Source organism: Mesoplodon bidens, assembly GCF_964165515.1.
Source record: "Mesoplodon bidens genome assembly, chromosome: 20".
Taxonomy (NCBI): Eukaryota; Metazoa; Chordata; class Mammalia; order Artiodactyla; family Ziphiidae; genus Mesoplodon; species Mesoplodon bidens.
The window spans coordinates 35,927,694-35,946,865 of record NC_138181.1 but is presented as its reverse complement, the minus strand read 5'-3'; the positions used below and the strand labels follow the sequence as shown (position 1 = coordinate 35,946,865).

Sequence of the window (19,172 nt, the reverse complement as noted above, 5' to 3'; positions counted from 1 at the left end):
AGGATGTTTATTTGCCCACTGTAGAAAAAAATCATGTTAAATATCATATAATCAATCTCTAAATAATTTTTACATACATTTGGATTCTTATACTTTTAACATGAGTATAATTAATTTATGCAGAGAATGAGTGAGATATTACCTCTATATTGTTGGCAACTGGAAAATTAGTCATTTCCACACAGGATAGGAAATCTCTTCTAGGTAACAGAAAGGGCGTCCAGGGTAACAAAAAATATAATAAAGATTATGTAAGTGAATTTTGACTAGTCTGTAATCGGACGTATAAAAAAAGGATATGCTTAAAGAATCAGATCTGAGTTCAAGGGTTAACACCCTTCCTTGCTAGCTATGTAATAACCGTGAAGCAATTCCACAAACTTCTGGGTCTGTTTCTTTATCTGCAAAGAGCTAACATTTGCACTACTTACCTCATTAGATTACTGAGGATCACATACAGTAAAATATATGAGTGCTTGTAAATGGAAACGCACACCAACACATACTGATTATTATTACCCCAATAGTTATTCAAATGTGGACCTAGAAAAATAATTAAATAATTACCACTCAGTGGCACTAGGCATGCTCACTAGATAAACCATGCAAACATTTTCAACGTTCAATGGCAATGTTAAAAAAAAAAAATCACACAAAGATGTAATATCAAGGAACTTTTTTAGAGAAAGCACTGAAAGACACACATTTGGTTGACTTAAGAGACTTTAAAATGATTTAGAATGATTTACAGCATATAAAGAGGTATTTAGTCTTTAGTGGAGAAGGTTGCTAGTCACCTGTCAGAAAAACAAGCATTGTGGACATTCCTAAGACAAACGGAATAAAATTCATCACTTTTCGCTATTTTGTAAACCAGGCTTCTCACCAACAATTGTATTAATTTTTCCAGTATTCAGACATACCCTAAAAGAGGTAATAGAGAATGTCTGCTTCTAAATCACATCCAATGTGAACCTGCATAAATGCAAGGCATCAATAGAGTTCTTATAACTCCAGAGGCACCTGAAAGTTTTCACTACCCTTCATGCTCACTTCATATTCCATAAATAATGGAAATACAGGGAATACTTCGAATCTAAATATTTCACAAATCCTTCTCGTGTGGCTGTCTTATTCTTATAATACTCCACTCTGATGGCCTTTGTTTGTTTGGAAAATTAAGTAGTACATTAACCTTTCCCTTCAAATATGCCTTTTGATGTTCATTCTTACACCAAAAAAAAAAAAAAAGTTAACAACCCAAAACAAATAAAGATGCAAGGGAAGAGATAAACAAGATACAATTCATTAGGTATAAAAATATGCTGTTTCAAATTCAGAATAATTTAATAACTCTTCGTTATTTCATATGTATCTGGAAATGGGACAGATACATGTCCTGATCCTGTCACAAGAGGTAGAATTCCAGCATTTGGTACAACGTTCCAAGATAGGGTTAAAGTGACATTCCTGTTTCCCCTATAAAAAGATATAATAAACAGATGTCAGCAGAAACATTTGTAGTTCAATAAAAACGTTTTAATTCAAGCACTGAGGTATCAAATACTTTATTTTTAACCAGCTATTCCTAATTGGAATTCTAATCTACACACAAGTTTTTCTCAAGTCGTTTGAAATCCTAGATGATGCTGGGAAACACCAGCATTCTCACTGCAGGTCTCCCATAATGACCTTCCTCAAGTCACTTTACAGTCACAGTTATTCGAGCCATCAACCAAAATGCTTAAATGAGTAAAACACAGAAAACAGAGAGATTTGAGCTAGAAATCAGGAGACAATGATTTGAAACCTAATTCTGTCATTATCCAGATGGGCAAACCTGAATCAATCAAACTCTCTCAGGGCTGGAAACTTTTCATCTGCAAAACCAGGTTTGGTTAAAATAGCTCTCCCCTAAAATCCTTTCCAGAGTTGACCCACAGAGCTTAAGAGCTAAAACTGACCCAAAAGAGCAATCGTTCTAATTCCTTCATTTTGTATAAAAGGAAACTGAGGTTCAGAGAGATTAAGTGAACCAAAACTAGAAACTTCGGTATCAACTCCTAGACCAACACGCGGCTTCCTGGTCCAGGTTCCCAGGCAGGCTCCTCTGGCACCCCCGAAGGAGCCCTCTGACGATAGTCCCACCCCCGGCTCAGCAGCCCAGGCTCCCTGTACCCTTAAGGGCAGGAGCCCCAGGCCCTCCTCGTCTCACCATTACACGTCCCATAATGCAAGAGAACTGGGCACCGTTTTAGACCTGGGGTTGGCACGGTCCTATTTCTACCCCATCGTCCAGTTCACATCTGTATAAATACTTTTCTTCTCTCTCAGCTTTTCTTTTTAGCTGTTTTTCTTTAAAATAAAAACACATCACGACTTTCCCTCCCCTTCATGTAACATCACACGTAAAAAAATGACAAAGAATTGCTCACTTGAGACCATTTCCATCGTCAAAGAAAAAATACTTCGTTTTCATATCTTTCAACAGCAGCTTTGGATTATCACCTCTCAGAACAATCTTGTCCCACAGAACAACCTGGTTCAGAGCCTACATTAAAATAAAAATTAATTAGATAATTCAACAGATATAGCATCTCTGTCACTTCAAAAGTATGTTAAGCGAAGAGTTTAATTTATATGAACGAATCCAACTTTGAGGGAACTGCTAAAACCTTAAAGCAGACAAAATGGTAACAAGTGGATAGATACAGGAGTGAAACTTCTCCTGGACAAAAGAAAGATACTTTCCTAAAGGAAATCACCCCTATTGCCAAGGCAACTGTATTATTCAGAGCCCTCAAAGTTTAATGCAAGGTTTTAGACTTACGTGCTCTCCAGAGTGAGGCCCTAGGAGAAACAGAAGGCACTAGGATCCCTAGAAGGGAAGCATTCTTTTAAATCACTTTTCCCTGTAAAATTTCTGAGACCCTCCAACTCTGTGGACACTGCATGGTGCCAGGGAAACAGAGAGAACTAATCCCTGTAGATCACACTGCTAATACAGGTCACTGCTGCTAGATTATCTCGTGAAAATTTATGTATCTCCAAGGTTTTTAAATTATCAAGGAATCACTAAAGAAATGAAGCCTTTTTAGGTTTTTTTTTTCCTTTAAATTAAGAAAACATAGGCACATTATTGTTTTACTATGGCAAAATCCTAGAAGTCAGACAATTCTTTTAAGCCACTGCCTTGACATATCATAAACAAGTTTCCTTTGGAAAATTTGAGTTACAAAATGGAGAAGCAGCACATTTGTAACCACTTCTAAATGCCAAGAAATGTGTTCTTATGAAGCTACCATCCATTAGCTTGTGAGGCCAACTGCTCAGCATTAACTAAAAAGAAATGTGGAACAGTTAATTTCTAAAAAGGGGTTCAAATCTTCACCTTAAACCCTCCAACATTAAACAGAAACATCAAGACTGAAGAACACAGAATCAAAGATATGCCAAAGTAAAATGACTTTTTATGTATATTTATTCATTCACCAAAGCAGTGATCTGTCAAATTCCAAACTGTATTAACTTACTAGCCATGCTGGAGTAAATCAGAATGATTTATGAATCATACGAATCTGACTCAGGTATATCCATCAGCAAGAAGGTGACATATTTATTTGGATCATTTGCTGAAACGTGTAGAATACTTGTGCTTACAGCTGTCACTCTTAACTTCAGAGCAGCTTTTTCTGTTTAACGCTCTGTTGATTCTCAAGGGCAGGGGATCAAACCTTATTCAACCCAATATTCTTACTGCCCAACAAAGTAGCCTCCATAAAAGATATGCTCAAAATAAATATACAAAGAATTAAAGTGCTAATGATTCCAGCTAACTAATCAAACCAATCAACAAATAAAGTTGATTAAGTTGTCATCCCTTGAAAATGAATATACAGTTCAAATACAATACAGAAGTAGACTCATCTCTTAACTACGAATTACCTCAGGCTATGCTGATAACAAAACATAAGGGTAACTCAGGTAAAAACAACATAGAAGCACATTTTGATTCCACAGATTTCACCTTTCGGAGTTAATGCACATATCAGAATCATTCACCTTACACTTTTAGGACCTAAGAAGATTTCTGTTTTATCAATATGCTATATAAATATTTTAACCCTTACTCTTATGTGAAAGAAAAGCTCTAAATCAGACTGGACTAATAAATTTCAGTCACAAACTAATAGTTTTAATAATGTTATAATAGGTTTTAATCTAACAGTTTAATAGCTTTTAATTATAAAACTTCTAATCAATTCTAATTTATGATTAAAAAGAATACTTTAAGTGTTCAAACCGATAAGTCCTGTACAACTCAAAACAAAGTAATGTATTTCTCAATATAAATTAATTGTAGATATATGGCTTAATAAAAGACTATCAAAACAGCTCACATCATGTATTAAAAGAGGAAAAATATAAATATTTAGATGGATTTTAAAATAATCTAAGAGACGATTCACAAATTAGTTATCTTTACAGCTTTTGATTCCATATCTGGGTAACAGAGTCGTAAGCACAAGTTAGAAATTTCACTGATTCAAGTACCTTGCCGTCTATCTCTAATGGTAGCTGTGGAGAGAGAATATCTTACCTTAAAGAGGACTTAGCTGAGGAGTAATTCGACCTCCTCATTTCCTCATATACCCATAGTTCAGCAACATCCTTTGGAGCTTATCACTGGAAATAGTCTCCAAAGATTTTTGATAACGAATTATTTTGAACACCAACCCCAAACTATGCATCTTTATTTACAAATTACGTACATGATACACATTACTATTATAGTTAGATATATTATTATTGATAGTGAATGTAAATGTGCATTTCAAATAGTCTTCTTGACTAATGCTAAATTGTTCTCAGCCAACTATTTATTAGATCTCTTTGATTTTTTCTTTTTAATCCTTTAACGTGGCTGAGCAGCCCAAGAGGAGCAGACATGTCAGCTCGGCCGTTTTCCTGTCGCTCACCCATGTCTGGACCATTAGCGTTCTCTTCAATCTGTAATTTCTTTGAAATAATTTTTTAACCATTTTTCCATTTGTGAGGATTAGTTTATTTAAAACTAGATGATATAATCTACTCAATTGGGTACACACTGCACAACTTTGCAAAATGCTGAAAGTGAATGGATAAATGTATGTAGCAGGCTGACTGCCTGCCCTACAGAATTCCCCCTCTTCCTCCAGAGAAGGTGCGTGTTTTAGGAGGCGTGTGACCATTTGACTTAAGGACCGAGTAGAGTATCAGTGTCAGTCCATAGAGTGAGTATCAGTAAAATTTCACATCTTTTTTCTCTCTTACTTTAAATTGAGAAATACATAAATGGACTTTTGGCTTCCGGCGTGGCCCATGAGGAGTTTGCAAGTTGCCACTGCATCCTAACGCCAAGTAAAAGCTGAACAAACTGAAAATTTGGCAACTCTTCTTAGATCCATAAGAAAAGAAATAGTAGCTCTTAATTGTTTTCCTTATATATCTAGGCATTACCTTGCTTGCACCCCACTCTTGGGAACCACAATGCAGGGGGGCTGTAGAAGCAGACAGAAAAACAAAAAAGACAGAAGCTACCAAAGGAGATAAAGTTTTCTTAGTAGAGTCACCTTTCCATGGGCTTGTGATTTTTACTAAATTACTCAGGTCAGATATTTCAAATATATAAAATTTATATTCTTTTCTAAAGAATGAGGTTTTAAGTATCTACGAAAATACTTCTGTACATATACTTACATTATTTTTTGTTGAATATTCGGCTGATAAATAAAGAAACAACTGCTTAACATTCCAATCAAATATATTTTCTAGATGTATATAAATTAAGGAATATATAAATCATAAAGCAGCATACAACTTTGAAACAGATTTTAGTTTTTCTTAATTATTCATAGCAATACTGATACTAAAATTGAAAAAAAAAAAAAAAAAAGGAGAGGTGGCCCAGAAACATACTGGGCCTCTAATTTAATAAAAATATATAGAAGATGATATACTGTAAAATCCAGCTCATTCCAAAGTCAAAAAATATCAGTGAGATTATCAGTATAATCTCACATATGATTCCAATGGAGTTCTGAGTATAACCAATCACCACAATGTAACTTAATGTTAAGCAAAAGTGAACTAGGCTCAAGTAATTAAACCAAGTACGGTAAATTGTACATATTATTTTTGGACATATGCCAGTAGAGATCAAAATGTCTCAACCCATGAAGTGCTTTCTTAAGAGTATGCAGCTGAATACCAATCTGGTTTCATTAGTTGGCACCCAAGTGAAAAAAACTCACCAGGATTAATTACAAAACTGGTGTCACTGAGAAATGAACTGAGTTAATGTTTGGATTTCATTAAGCATCATATGTAAATGGTTAAGTCATTTTATTATATCCGTTTATATACTAACAGCTACATGTTCAAGACATTCCACTCTTAGACATGTGTATCCATTAAGAATCACTATTTTAGAATTCAGAAGTCTTAAATACCTCTTTATAAAAACAGGTACAATTTTAAGTTTTAGCAGCCATATTAAGAAAACCTAAACTACAAATGATGAAATTAAATTTCACTATAATTGCCCACATACACAAAGTTCCTACTTTCACACTAGCTCCAAACTCTCTCTCACTAGCTTAGATTTTTTTTTTTTTAAAGACATGAAGACTTAAAAGCAAAAGTTTAACACAGGACTTTTCTGATGGTGTACTCTATTTCCTAAAAAAGTGCCTACAGAACTAATTCCTAGTCTACTTCTAAACCTAGTAGTTTATTTCTAAAAAACTCAAGTTAGAAGTAATGCCAGGCTAGCAAAGAGACATGTCAGGTAAACTCCCCAGGTAGATAATCTGCTTCCACTGTTCAGATAGTTGCTTTACACAAGTTCAGACAGTTCAATCTCCATAACCAATTTTAATCCTGGAGTCTTAAAAAGGCAGATGAGATCCCAGAGGTGGCACGTAACAATGCTGCCAAGATAGTAATCTAAGACCCTAACAGAAGATTAAACTGGCCCAGTGATCAGAGGTGTCCAAAGGTGGAAATTCAAAATAAAGAGAAAATATTTAAATCACCTCCATTTTAAATAACTCTTTTAATTGTTACGATTTCTCTGACTCTTATTGTAAAAGTACTTAAAAAAAAGAACGATAATGGCAAAATGCTAATATGGTTTTTACCAATAACCATCTGACAGTGACCTTCTGAATCACAGCAGATGCAATTCACTTTTTCAACATATGTTTCTCTCTGCTATCACAAAACATGGACATATTCTTGGGGATTGTACATGAAACGTTACATCTAGGTAGGCTGAGTAGTGGTTACATTCTTCCATCTTTAATCTAAATGATCTAATTTTATTTTCTTTCCTAAATACAGATTCAAACGCTCTTGTAGCTTTAGATCTATTTAATGTTTCTGTGAAGAATTTAAAGTGTGTTCACACAATAATAACTCATCGATCTATAAATACAAGTTTTCTCAAGGTTGAACGAGGAGGTATTAACACGACTATACTGATGAAAACATAGGCATAGAAATTAGCAAGGTTTGACTGATTCAATGGATAAACATACTTACTGTCCCCCAAATCACTAAATATGTATATCATTGTAATACTAAAGAGCGATGAAATATTTGCTAAAAAGGATATCAGCAGTTACATCAAATGTAATGAATCCCAGATCACTTCTTTCTCTAGGTCCAGTGAAGTCTTCTACATTTTTTCTAGAAATAAAGGTAATAGTTTCACCATCCTTCAAACATAACAGCATACAAAACTCACAAAATTCCTTACATACGTGAAACACAGGGTCTAGCTGTATCCCACAAAGAAACAAGTAAAAATCAGAGAAACTTATAAGTGTGACAATGGAAACATTCTAATCCACTATAAAAGTAGGTCTTCAGCTATTTTCATTTACCTTCAAAGAACCCCTAACAAAACCCAGGGGGAGAAAAAAAGTGCTCAAAGAATGTGGAAATATTCGATGTCAAGTGATTTGGTAGACTGGGTAGAAGAAAATTACATTTGACTGCAAGGTGGTATGGAAACCAAGATTAAATGAACAACTACTTTTCACTGAGCACATACTAGGTATGCATCTGGGTCAGGGCCACTATGTGTTTCTGACAATTATCTCAATCCTCACAACAGGCCTACGAGTTGGGTATCACTTCCACTTCAGACAAAAGGAAATGAAGACCCAGGAAGGTAGGAAGCTTGCTCAAGATTCACAGGAGCTAACAGCTGTTCAGTGTGTACCATGTGCCAACCTCTTCTAAGCCCTCCCAGAGCAGACAGCGCTCGTGATGTCCTGCCTGAGTCTACCGGGATCTTAAAAAGAGTACTTAACAAACATCAATGCAGGGAGGGAAAAAAAAAAAAGTGGGAAATAGCCATTAGATGACTGGCTTGTTGGCGTCTGTGACTTAGAAATAAAACTAAGGTTTAAGACCAGGGAGCTTTTGTTGGAAGATGGCACAGATAAGAAGGACACGAGAACCGGGGCGGGGGGTGGGGAGCTACGAATCGAATAAAGTGCCAGAGAATAAAAATTAGCATAAAAAATAGGCATTAGCTAAAGGACAATGTCATTTCAAAATTCTACTTCGGGCATTTTCTCTGATTTATTCAAGCGGCTGGCCCTTCACAAGTAAAATTAAAAGCACGCCGCCTGGGAGCGCTGGGAGGCCGACTCCTCCCCGGGCATCCGAATCTCTCCTGCCAACTTCGCAGGCGCCGCGGGTACCTTCGGCGGCGGGACGAGGGGGACGGACCCTGCGGAGGGGCTGTCGGGGGGCGAGTCGGGCCGGGAGCGCCCGGGACCCCGAGCCCCGCGCCGGCGGGGGTGCGGCCGGGCGGGCCCGCTGGGCTGGTGTGGTGCTCCCTTATTGGCCGGGCGCGGGCGAGGGAAGTGAGGCACAGGAAGGAAGCGGAGGCAGTGATCCGAGCAACGCTCGAAACGAACATTTAAGAGCAAGCCCGGGAAGGTGCGGCGGAGGGTGGGAGCCGAGGGAGAGCCCCCAAGGGGTCCGGGCGGGAGCGAAGGCCGCTCGGGGAGGCGGGGACGGGAGGGGAGGGAGGGGGCCCGCGCGGCAGCCCGGCCTCGGCGCCCCCCGCCCCAGCCCGGCCCGGACGCCCGGCCCCGCCGCCCGACCCCGGCCGTACTCACAGCATGATCCTCGAGACGTGCAGCCGCACCGGGACGCTCCGGTCTTTGAAGGCGGTGGTGATGAAGCAGCCGAAGGTGAGCGCCGCCATCACGCTCAGCGAGAAGGCGAACAGCGAGTTCGCCCGCGACAGCACCGTGTTCATCGCGGCCGACGTCCCGAAACCCGCGCCCCACGCACACCCGGGACCCCGTTCCGGCCGCGGTCCACCACCCTACGAGCCGCGCCGCCTGCGCCGCGCGTTCCGGGGTGGGGGGGGCGCGCGCTGCCGCGGCCCCGCCTCCTTTCCGGTCCCCGGACACGAGCGAGCGCGCGCGCTCCCGCCGCCTGGACACACCCACCAGCGGGCGGGACGCGCCGAACCGGAGAGCCGGAGCGGCGCGGGGGCCCGCCCCTCCTCGCGCGGTCTGGCGCCGCCACCAATCAGCGACCAGCAAGAGAGGGGCGGGGCTTCGCCGCGGAAGGCTGGCTTCCTGGGCGCTGGCTTCCTCTCGTTCGGCCCGCGGCTCGCCCACCATCTTTTCCCCGCCCTTACGGCAGGTGCTCTGCGGCTGCGGCTTCCTGGGTGCTTAGGTTCCGTCCATTTGCACTTTAAACCGGCAGCGGGGCCAGGTAGTTTGATTTGTGTCCTGACGTGTCGCGTTTGGAAGCAGAGCTTTAGAAAGCGCCGAGTCTTCCTCTTTGTCAAACCTGGTCAAAGTTAGAACTTCGGCTTTTTGGGAGGGCGTGGGAGCCTTTACTTTCCACGCCCAACCTTAGACCAGTTCCTGTTAATGCTTTGCCTTCCATCGGCTGCTAACGCTGTGTTAGCCGATAAGGATGCTGCTACCCAGTTTAAATAGTCCATTTAACAAGGTGTATCGGGGAGCTGAAAGGATGACCTCACTAGGTCCTTAGGATCAAAGGCGGTGGTGGCTGTGGAATCGCTATGTCGCACGAAGTATAAGTTTTATTTACGTAAAATATGTATCATATATAAAGAAGATATGTGCTATAAAATACATAAACTTACAATTTAACATTAGCAAGCCATCAATACATAATGACCCTGAGGGGCCGTAGGGTTCATACAGTGCCAGTCCCTGAGCTTAAATATACTGTCTGCCAACACCTTTGTTCCTTTTGCAACGAGGCTTTTTTGTACTTATAAAAATGGGATTCAGAGGGCCCAGTAATCTGATGAAATTAATTTTTTAAAAAAATTCTCTGTCCGTAAGCCAGAAGAGTTTACGAACACCTGAGATACCTGCAAACCAGAAAGTGATGATATGATCCTGATGCTGGCTTACGTTGTCTATCGTTGAGCCCTTGCTTCTTTGCATTATTCATTAATCACTCAGTTTTCATACAGCCATGCAGTTAGATTATTACTAAGTGCCTACTGTTCTAGGTAGAGTTTTAGGCTTTGAGAGTACCGGACTAATAAGGCAAAGTCCCTGCTAAACTGGAGCAAAGCCAAGTAATGAAAAACGGATAGACTATGAACTAAGGAGAGATCCTTAGTTGAGTTAAAACCCTAAATTTTTATCTTCCAGGCAGCCAGAGGTTATTCAATAAAACAACGATTTATTGAATACTTAGCACAGTGCATAAACAAAACAATTAGGTATTCTTATTATAGAATGACTTAGAGAAGGGATGCTTGTTGTTACAGGTGTTGATGTCCAAGGGGAGTATTCTAAGAGATACGGGACTGCAAGTATGGGTTTATGTAAGAGATACCCAGCAGTCTGGTCCAGCTGAACAATGTATGTATAAAGCATTAGGTGGAAAAGAGTCTGGAAAGGTATATTAAGGGCCTTTTGTAGAAAACCTGGCCAAGGAGTTAGGATCTTATATCACAAGAAACTACATGTTAAACAAGAGTGGCATCACTGAACAGACAGCCATTTATAAGTTACATGTAGAGAGTAAATGCCTGAGGTTGACCACAAAGGGACAAAAAAAAGAAAGACCGATAGGGACATTTCAGAGTCAAAAATCTATGATTTAGCAATTGCTTAGATAGGAGTGTGTGCAAAATATGGTGGAAAGTAGATTGTGAAAGCACAAGTGAAATTAATATTATTATGACATCATGGCTTGAATTTGAGTGACTGAGAATTCCAAAACACAGGCAAGTCCACAATAGGAGCAGAATAGGGATGGGGTGGGGAATTCTCTTATTCTGTTGTAATTCTCCCATTGTTTCTTTGGATTGTCTAGATACTTAATCATACCATGTACATTAGAGAACACTTTACCTTTTCCTTTCCAGTTTTTAAATTTCTAATTATATTCTCTTGTCCATCACAGTAGCTAATATTTCTAACAAAACCCTCAATAATGGAGATAATTGGCATCCTTTCATTTCTCCAGCAAGTAAGATAGTGGCTTTGTGATGTAAGTGGTGTGTGTGTGTGTGTGTGTGTGTGTGTGTGTATCATATTGATATCTAGGAAATATCCATTAATTCCTTTTTTATTGAGAAGTGTTCTTTAACATGAATGAGTGTTGAATTATTTTCACATGTGTTTTCTGCATCTTTGGATGTGGTCGCATAATTTTCCTCCCTAACTCTGTGCCATAGACTGAATGTTTGCGACCCCACCCCCCAAATTCATATGTTGAAATCCTAACTCCGGGTGTGATGGTATTAAGAGATGGGGCCTCCAGTAGGTGATCAGGTCATGAGGGTGGAGCCCTCATGAATGGGATGAGTGCTCTTCTGAAAGAGACGCCAGAGAGCTCCCTTACCCCTTCCTTCATGTGGGGACTCAATGAGAAGACTACCAGTCTATGAACCAGGAAGCCGGCTCTCAGCAGACCCTGAATCCACCGGCACCACGATCTTGGACTTCTGAGCCTCCAGAACGGTGAGAAATGAACTTCTGTTATTTATAAGCCACCCAGTCTATGGTAATTTGTTATAGCAGCCAGAACAAACTATGACACTCTATTAATATGATGGATTATATGAACAGATTTCCTAATATTGAACCATTGCACATTCCTGGAATAAACTCCACTTGGTCATGATGAATTAATTTTTAATATGATCTTGGGCTTTCTTTTCTAATTGTTCTTTTAAGTTTTTGCCATAAATATCCGTAAGTGAAATTGATCTGTGTTTTTCTTTTTTGGTCGTAATATTATACTCAGATTAGAAAATGAATTTGTAAGTTTTCCTTGTTTCTCTAGGCACTAGGATATTTAACTGGCACTTGGATTATCTGATCTTTAAAAATTGGGTAGAAATTACCTTGAGATGCTACTCTTCTTTTTTGATGGTTATTGATTGTTCAATGTAATTACCTATATGTGTGCTTTCTCCCTTTTTTATTATTTTAATTAGTATTTTTTCTTTGTTGAATTTTTTCAAAGAACTATCTTTTACATTTCCTAATTAATTCTACAGTTCCTTGTTTTCTTATTCATTAATTTTTGTTTTTAACATTATCAACTATTTCCATTCCACTTTTCCTTGGTTTTCTAGCTTTAAGGATTAGATATTTAATTGATATATTTTCATTTTTATTGTTATGATAACCACTTTAGCTGTATCCTAAAATTTTTGATCAGTTGTGTTTAAATTTTGTATTTCTCTTCTGGGGGTAGCTTAATTGTGTGTGTGTGTGCGTGTGTGTGTGCATGCACGCATGAGCTACATTTCCAGGAGGAGGGACCTTTTTCCTTTTGATTGTTTTAAATTGATGTCTGATTTTATTTCATGTAGACAGAGAATGTTGTTTCTACTCTTTGGATTATTGAGGTCTTCTTTGTGGCCTAAAATGTCACTTTTGTGAATATTCAGTGTGCACTTGAAAAGGTTATATATTTTCTGCTAATGGTATACAGAGCTTGATATATATCTATGAGATCTATCTTATTGATTATGTTATCTATGTCTTTTTTTATCCTTACTAACTTTTTGTTATCTTTGTTTTCTTGGATTGAGAGAGATGTGTTAAATTCTCCAAATTATTGTGTTTTTGTCTGTTTCTCCTCTCATCTTTATACTTTCTGCTTTATACAATTTGTTAAGTAATAGTATGTCTTCATCATGAATGGTAGTCTTTAGCATCATAAAGTATTCTTCTTTTACTCTTAATGCTCTTCGATCTGAGTTCTAGCTTGTCAGTTGCCAAGATTGCATGGAAGGAAATTGAGGCTCTTATTTATCTAAAATAATACTGTAGACCTCAGTTAAGGTTTAGCACTTTTTGACTGAATGTCTTCTCCTCTTTGATAATTTCTACTGAGAACCTGATGGCAGTTATGAGAGGAACAGTTGGAGGGCTTTGTCAGCACTTGAATAAATAGGGAGTGGTCAACCGGGGAAGACATGCTTAGTTATATTTTCCAAGAGTAGGAAGAACCACAGGATAAAGGTAAAGTTTCCATCTTCTTATTTGCAAATAATTATTCTTCTGTAACACTGAGCCAAGAAGAAGGAAGAGGAGTAACTTAGGGAATACTTTAAATAAAGCTGTGTGCACGTGGACAGTTAGGCTGTGGAAAAGGCAGATAAACCTAAAGAGACAGCATTGTAATCACATATGCTATTGTGTTCGGGATGTGTAAAGTGCCCCAGAAGCACCAGGCTACCCAAGGAAGTTGCTGCAGTGGAGTATGTTATGGGTCTGACCCACTGAGGACTCCCATTAGAACTACTTTTCATAAAGGGACTATAAATTATACTGTCCATCATGGAGAGTCATACATTTTTCTATCCCTTTCAATGTCCAGGACAGAACCTTGTACCTAGTAGATGCTCAAAAAATTCTAGTTGAATTGAGATGCCCTGAATCCATAAACTATATTTTTGAAGAATTTTCACAGAAAAAATATACATGTCATACACAAATAGCAAGTATTTAAAGTACAAACTGGTAAAATGGTATCAAGTGAAAGCTAACTTGGATCTGAAGGCTGAGGACAAATTGTAGAAGGCTTGAATGCCAGGGGGATAAGTTTGAACATCATCCAGGAGACAGTTGGAACCTCTGGGAATTTTAGGTCATTTGAATATAAAGACCATGGGGTCTCGAGGTAGATAAGTAATTTCTTAGGGAAACATGAGACTGCTGGCGGGTAGACCAGGTGAGAGATTATCGCAGTAGTTCAGACGTGAGATGATGAGCACGTGAATCAAGGCGATGGCAGTGCAGATGGAGGGAAGGAGCAGTTACATCTGTGAATTTCCCTATAATTTCATCCAGAGCCTCTAGGTTTTTACTACACTGAGAGTATTTCCAAGGACTCTGGGAAATATCCGTATCAAGTCATTCAGCCCAAATTCCAATCCTGGCACCAATTCACTGGCATTTCATGGATGCAGTTTCATGGAGGACTGTTTCATGGATGAAGCCAGGAGATGTGAGACTCGTGGGTCAGAGACTAAGGACTTTGTTACTTGGGGCACAGCAAGCAGCACGAGCATCATGTTTGAATTGGTTCTTCTTGGCCTCCGAGTCCCTCAGGGGTGACACACAGGGCCCGGATGTCAGCTGTGCCCACACCATTTGCATTTCTGCTGAGGAGTGTTAAGCTTGAGGAACGTACCTTTTATAGCAAGCAGTCAGCAAGGAGGCATCACCACCTCCCTCAGGGTTGCCCACTGCAAATACAACTCGAGAAACGGCCTGAGTAAAGAGAAGTCAGGGCTTTGCATCGGTGGCGTACCCAGCAAAACATGCGTGAACACAGAGGTTCAAAGACTTCTCTCCCAGTGCGTGGATCCAAAAGTTGTATGTGTTTCAAATTGTGATAAATGACAAATAGCCTTCAAAAGGTTGTGCCCATTTACACTCCCAGGCACGGTTAACAACCATGGAGTTTTTGGTTTTTATGCTGAGCCGATTGCCAGTTTGCATTTCTGAATGTAAGGTTACAGATGAAATATGTTTGTCGCTCATTAGTATTTTCTGTGAATTGCCTCTCCAAAATTGTCAGCCCCCTTTCTGCTATGAAATGCTGTCTCTGCCACTTCCTTGATTTTTCTTGCCTGATTTTCAAGACCTCAGAGCTCTAAGTCCAGCCCACGTTGCCACATTTGTCTCTGCAACACTCACCTTCTCCCCTAGCTCCCAGGGCCTTCATCTGCCAGATTCCTTACGCCTTACCTCTTGTTCCCTTCATTTAGAACGCTCGCCCCTTCTAGTCTCCCCCTCCACTTTCTTCCCATCTTTTAGGTTCCAACTCAGGCTTCCCTGCCTCTGCCAAATATTCCTTGACAAGTTCTACTTACCTAGATTTCACTGCTTTGAACTCTTTCAGAAACTTCTTTCCATAAACCAGAATTTATAACTTAATTTTATGTTATAATGAATTTTTATGGTTATATCATCTATGTCACCCTTACCTCCTAGGTTTGATTGCATGGATCTATGACTTCTTTTATACCCTATATAGAGCCTCTTGGAGTACATATTATACGTGTATTTAACCAAACAGATAGCTTCAAAACTATTTTTTTCAAGATATTTGTTTGGTTAATGACTATTAAATAGACCATGCCAGTCTTATAATTCTAGCAGTTCTATTCCTATGCATTTCTTTAAAGAGAGAAAACCAGAAAAACAAAACACTTAAGCAGAAGGAAAACCACTTACTGGGCATTTGAGGGAACAAAGGACTAGGTAATTTAAGCAAAACAAAACAAAACTCGTGGGCTTCCCTGGTGGCGCAGTGGTTGAGAGTCTGCCTGCCAATGCAGGGGACACGGGTTCGTGCCCCGGTCCGGGAAGATCCCACGTGCCGCGGAGCGGCTGGGCCCGTGAGCCATGGCCACTGAGCCTGCGCATCCGGAGCCTGTGCTCCGCAGCGGGAGAGGCCACAGCAGTGAGAGGCCCGCGTGCTGCCAAAAAAAAAAAAAAAAACTTGTTGCTTTCAGGTCACTTTGTGTCTGTTAAAGTTTTTCCAAGCATGACTCCTATGACACTAAGGAAACTTAAGAATATGTTTCCATTTTTGTTAGAGTATGTTCCGTTATTTTCCTTGTTACTTACATGAAAATTACCCGTTCAGCCCAGGGCCCTTGGAATGAAGCAAAGAAGCAAATGTTTCCACTCAGGAGGCTGTGGGGCTTTTATAAAGTTCATCGTCGGCCTCTAGAACATTCCTCCAAGCAGCCGCTCTTCCATACTTTTGTCCTTCCATTGTTGTCACTCTTTGCATCTCGGCTTTGCACTCTGGGTCTTCGTTCCTGTCTCGGGCCCTCCTTTCTCAGGCTTGCTTTTTGAACCTAGCCTTTCGGTCCACTGTCTTTGGCCCACCAGTGTGCGCTGACTGTTAGCCTGCATGACAGGTTAGTGCGTGGGTTCACAGCTGCCTGCCCCTCATGCACAGGCCAGAATAGTTTATGGAGCCTCCTTGGTCAGGGCATAGCAGTTAATTGGAAATTATCCCAGAGACCCTTGGTTTCTGTGGAGCTAAATGTCACCCTCCCAAGGAAAATGAAAAACAAGAAGTCCTTCCGTATTCTCTAGACAATCAAAGACATCCAGAAGTTATTGGGATTCTTTGGATAGAATCGGCAGTTAATATCCACCTTCTCTGCTCATAGCATCTAGACAGCTGTCCTTGCAGGAAAGTGAGAAGCTGCTAGTGAAGCAGTGGCATTCTCTTAGTTGAAGAGCCTGGTCAGCTTTTCTCTCTTCCTGGCCCCCCTCAGACTCACCCAGAAACCCACTGTTCCAACTGTATCTCTAACATGCTAGACATCTGGCCACTGGAAAATCCAGCTGCTAATCTGTATCACTGCAATCACTGCACACACATCCCAAGGAAGCTCGTCGCAGCTGAGGTAAAGGGGCCTGAGAAAGGGCTGTCAACCTCAGGCCAGCTTTGGGGCATCAGGTCCTAGGATGGAGTTGGCCCAGTACCCTGCTATTATGAATGCAGACCACCAAAGCCCTAAAGTAAGATCCAGAAATTCAGACCATGCCTGATGAGGTTTATTACTTCTTGCTCCTTTGCGTTCTCTTTAGTATAGAAAAGTTTCTAGATACCCACTGGCAAACAAAGCCAGCTGCACCTGGGATGGATATAAACGGGGAAAATAATTATGGGAACTGTGTAGAAGGGTTAACCCAATAGGCCTGAGACTGCTGTCCTTAGAAGTACCTGCTTGCAGGGTTTGCCCTTGGCTGGCATCTGGGGACTTGGCTGGGAAACGGTTCCCTGAACTGGTATAAAACTTCCCCTAAATGATAAAAGCGGCTCACTGTCCCTAGACTGTTGGTAGAACCAATGTGGTCCGTGCTACACCTGCCCTCCTTCTGAGAGTCTGGTACATGCTAGGCAGAGGGTGACTTCATGACGATTCCCATGTAGAAACCCTGGGCACTGAGTCGAACGCCTCCCTGGTGGACAGCACTGCACATGTGGTCACGGTCCCCAGCTGGAGGAATATGGAGCACATCCTGTGTGACTCCACGGGGCGGTGGGGGGGGGGTCCTGGACATCTGGGCCTGCTTCCCCCAGACGGCTTCCCATGCACAGTTGCCCTCAGCTGATCGTGTTTTGTAATCCTTTCAGTGTCTCATAAACCTTGGCTGTGAGCATGACTGTACACTGAGTCCTGTGTGTCCTTCTAGAGAATCACCAAAACTGAGGGGACCCCGACACAAGGACTATCTCCCCTGTCATGAATTTTCACATTTAGAAAGTCCTAAAGGATTTCTACCAAAACATATGGAAACAGCCCCAGTCTGTTTCGTAAGGGGAGCTGCTGTCGTCTGTGTTTTACCGTAAGTCCTGCACGTGCACTCGGTCTTATGTTCCGGCCCGTGCTGCCCACACACTCTGACCTACCGCACCGGGCACTTACCCCACCGGGACTTCAGGTTCCCTGCCTTCGTCACTCTGCTCCCAGTGCCCGCCTTGGGCCCTGCTTGTCGTGCCAACTCATGCGAGCTCATTTGCCTGGGTTCTTGACCTTGAATTACCTGCTCAGTCAGTCCTGATTTTCACAGTCTTTTGCCTCCTCTCGTGTCCATGGTATTGGATGGAGATGCTTTCACTGCTTCTCCTTAATCACTGAGCGATGCAGCGGCCTCATCAGCTCATCTGATCGCCCAGCAAGAGGAATGAATTAGGCAAAATCCATAATTCCAGCCACGTTCATCATTCTTTGTGTGAACCCATAGCACCTTCATGCTCCTTGTTTATGTGTGTAAAGCTGAAAAGAATTTAAAATCAATATATATATGTAACAGAGAAGGTTAGAAAACTCAGAGTAATTCCTAAAACTGCTATTTTTTTCAGAGTTTTTTTTTTTTTTTTTTAGCTACTGAGAATACCTTAAAAAGTTAAAAATCCATGTAGAACTCTATTATTCCATCTTAGTAACTTACAAAAAAGGAATAAGGAAATATTTGAATTCTTTACATCCTTACTTTGAAAGGTCCATTCTGAAGAAACAAAAGTGCTTCAAGAGAACTTATGAGATTTTAGCTTCTGGGTGCTGGGGTATGTTCCAATTTTTTGCACTTTTACATTTCTGTGAATCCTTATATTGGAAGGAAGTAAAAACTACCATTCGGGGGATGTGAATGTACTGCTACGACTGGAATTCGTGAAGCACAGATTCTGCTTCTGTGGTTTAGTCATGAGTCATATTGCATGCGTCAGTTCACAAGTGTATGGCACTGTAGGAGCATGTGGGGAAGCAAAGAACTTGTGGCCTGGAATAAGATCTGTTAACAGACGCTGAGAAAATGATGGTGCCACGTGCACTGACTTAACCATATCAGCAGGCAAGACCCAGCGCCCCAAAGACAGCTGTGGTTCGGGTGACAATGAGCATATGGGATTTGAGTTGTACATGAACGCTTTGCGTGTCTTTCTGCCCTTATGATGCTCATTTGTATAAGACACGTTTCACTATAAGTTATCATATTTAGCAGTTGGTAGTTTTTGTGACAACCTTCCTGGGAAAGATCCCAAGTGATTCCTGACACCAAGATCCCTAGAAGAAAGTGGTGAAAGGTGTCTTCCTTCTTTCCTCAAAC

General features: G+C 40.8%; 2 protein-coding genes across 3 annotated transcripts in view; one reads left to right on the top strand and one right to left on the bottom strand.

The window, feature by feature from the left end:
* The window catches only part of ASB5 (ankyrin repeat and SOCS box containing 5), a gene marked incomplete at its 5' end in the record, with an annotated part of 96,357 nt that overhangs the window by 2,138 nt on the left and 75,047 nt on the right, over positions 1-19,172 (top strand). Inside the window, one exon of one of the 2 annotated variants that reach the window (XM_081220903.1) lies at positions 8,162-8,218. In XM_081220903.1, the coding sequence (XP_081077029.1) occupies positions 8,162-8,218 (57 nt within the window). Of the gene's footprint in view, positions 1-8,161; positions 8,219-9,538; positions 12,033-19,172 lie in introns of those variants that run through there. The other variant, XM_081220904.1, reaches the window with a different exon arrangement.
* On the bottom strand, positions 662-9,444 carry SPCS3 (signal peptidase complex subunit 3). Its single transcript, XM_081220910.1, has 5 exons — positions 9,180-9,444; positions 7,658-7,731; positions 5,740-5,816; positions 2,436-2,551; positions 662-1,479 (listed from the first exon to the last, which is right to left on the bottom strand). Exons 1-5 carry the CDS (start codon positions 9,320-9,322, stop codon positions 1,347-1,349), a joined length of 543 nt encoding a protein of 180 aa, XP_081077036.1. The 5' UTR covers positions 9,323-9,444; the 3' UTR covers positions 662-1,346.

What these genes read in the sequence shown, in the direction of transcription:
- SPCS3 (XM_081220910.1), bottom strand. Translation starts at nt 9,322, where the DNA reads ATGAACACGGTGCTGTCGCGGGCGAACTCGCTGTTCGCCTTCTCGCTG. An exon ending in CACGTCTCGAGGATCATGCT is followed by an intron (nt 7,732 to 9,179) that starts GTGAGTACGGCC and finishes CTTTATTTCTAG; the next exon opens with AAAAAATGTAGAAGACTTCA. An exon ending in GACGATGGAAATGGTCTCAA is followed by an intron (nt 1,480 to 2,435) that starts GTGAGCAATTCT and finishes ATCTTTTTATAG; the next exon opens with GGGAAACAGGAATGTCACTT.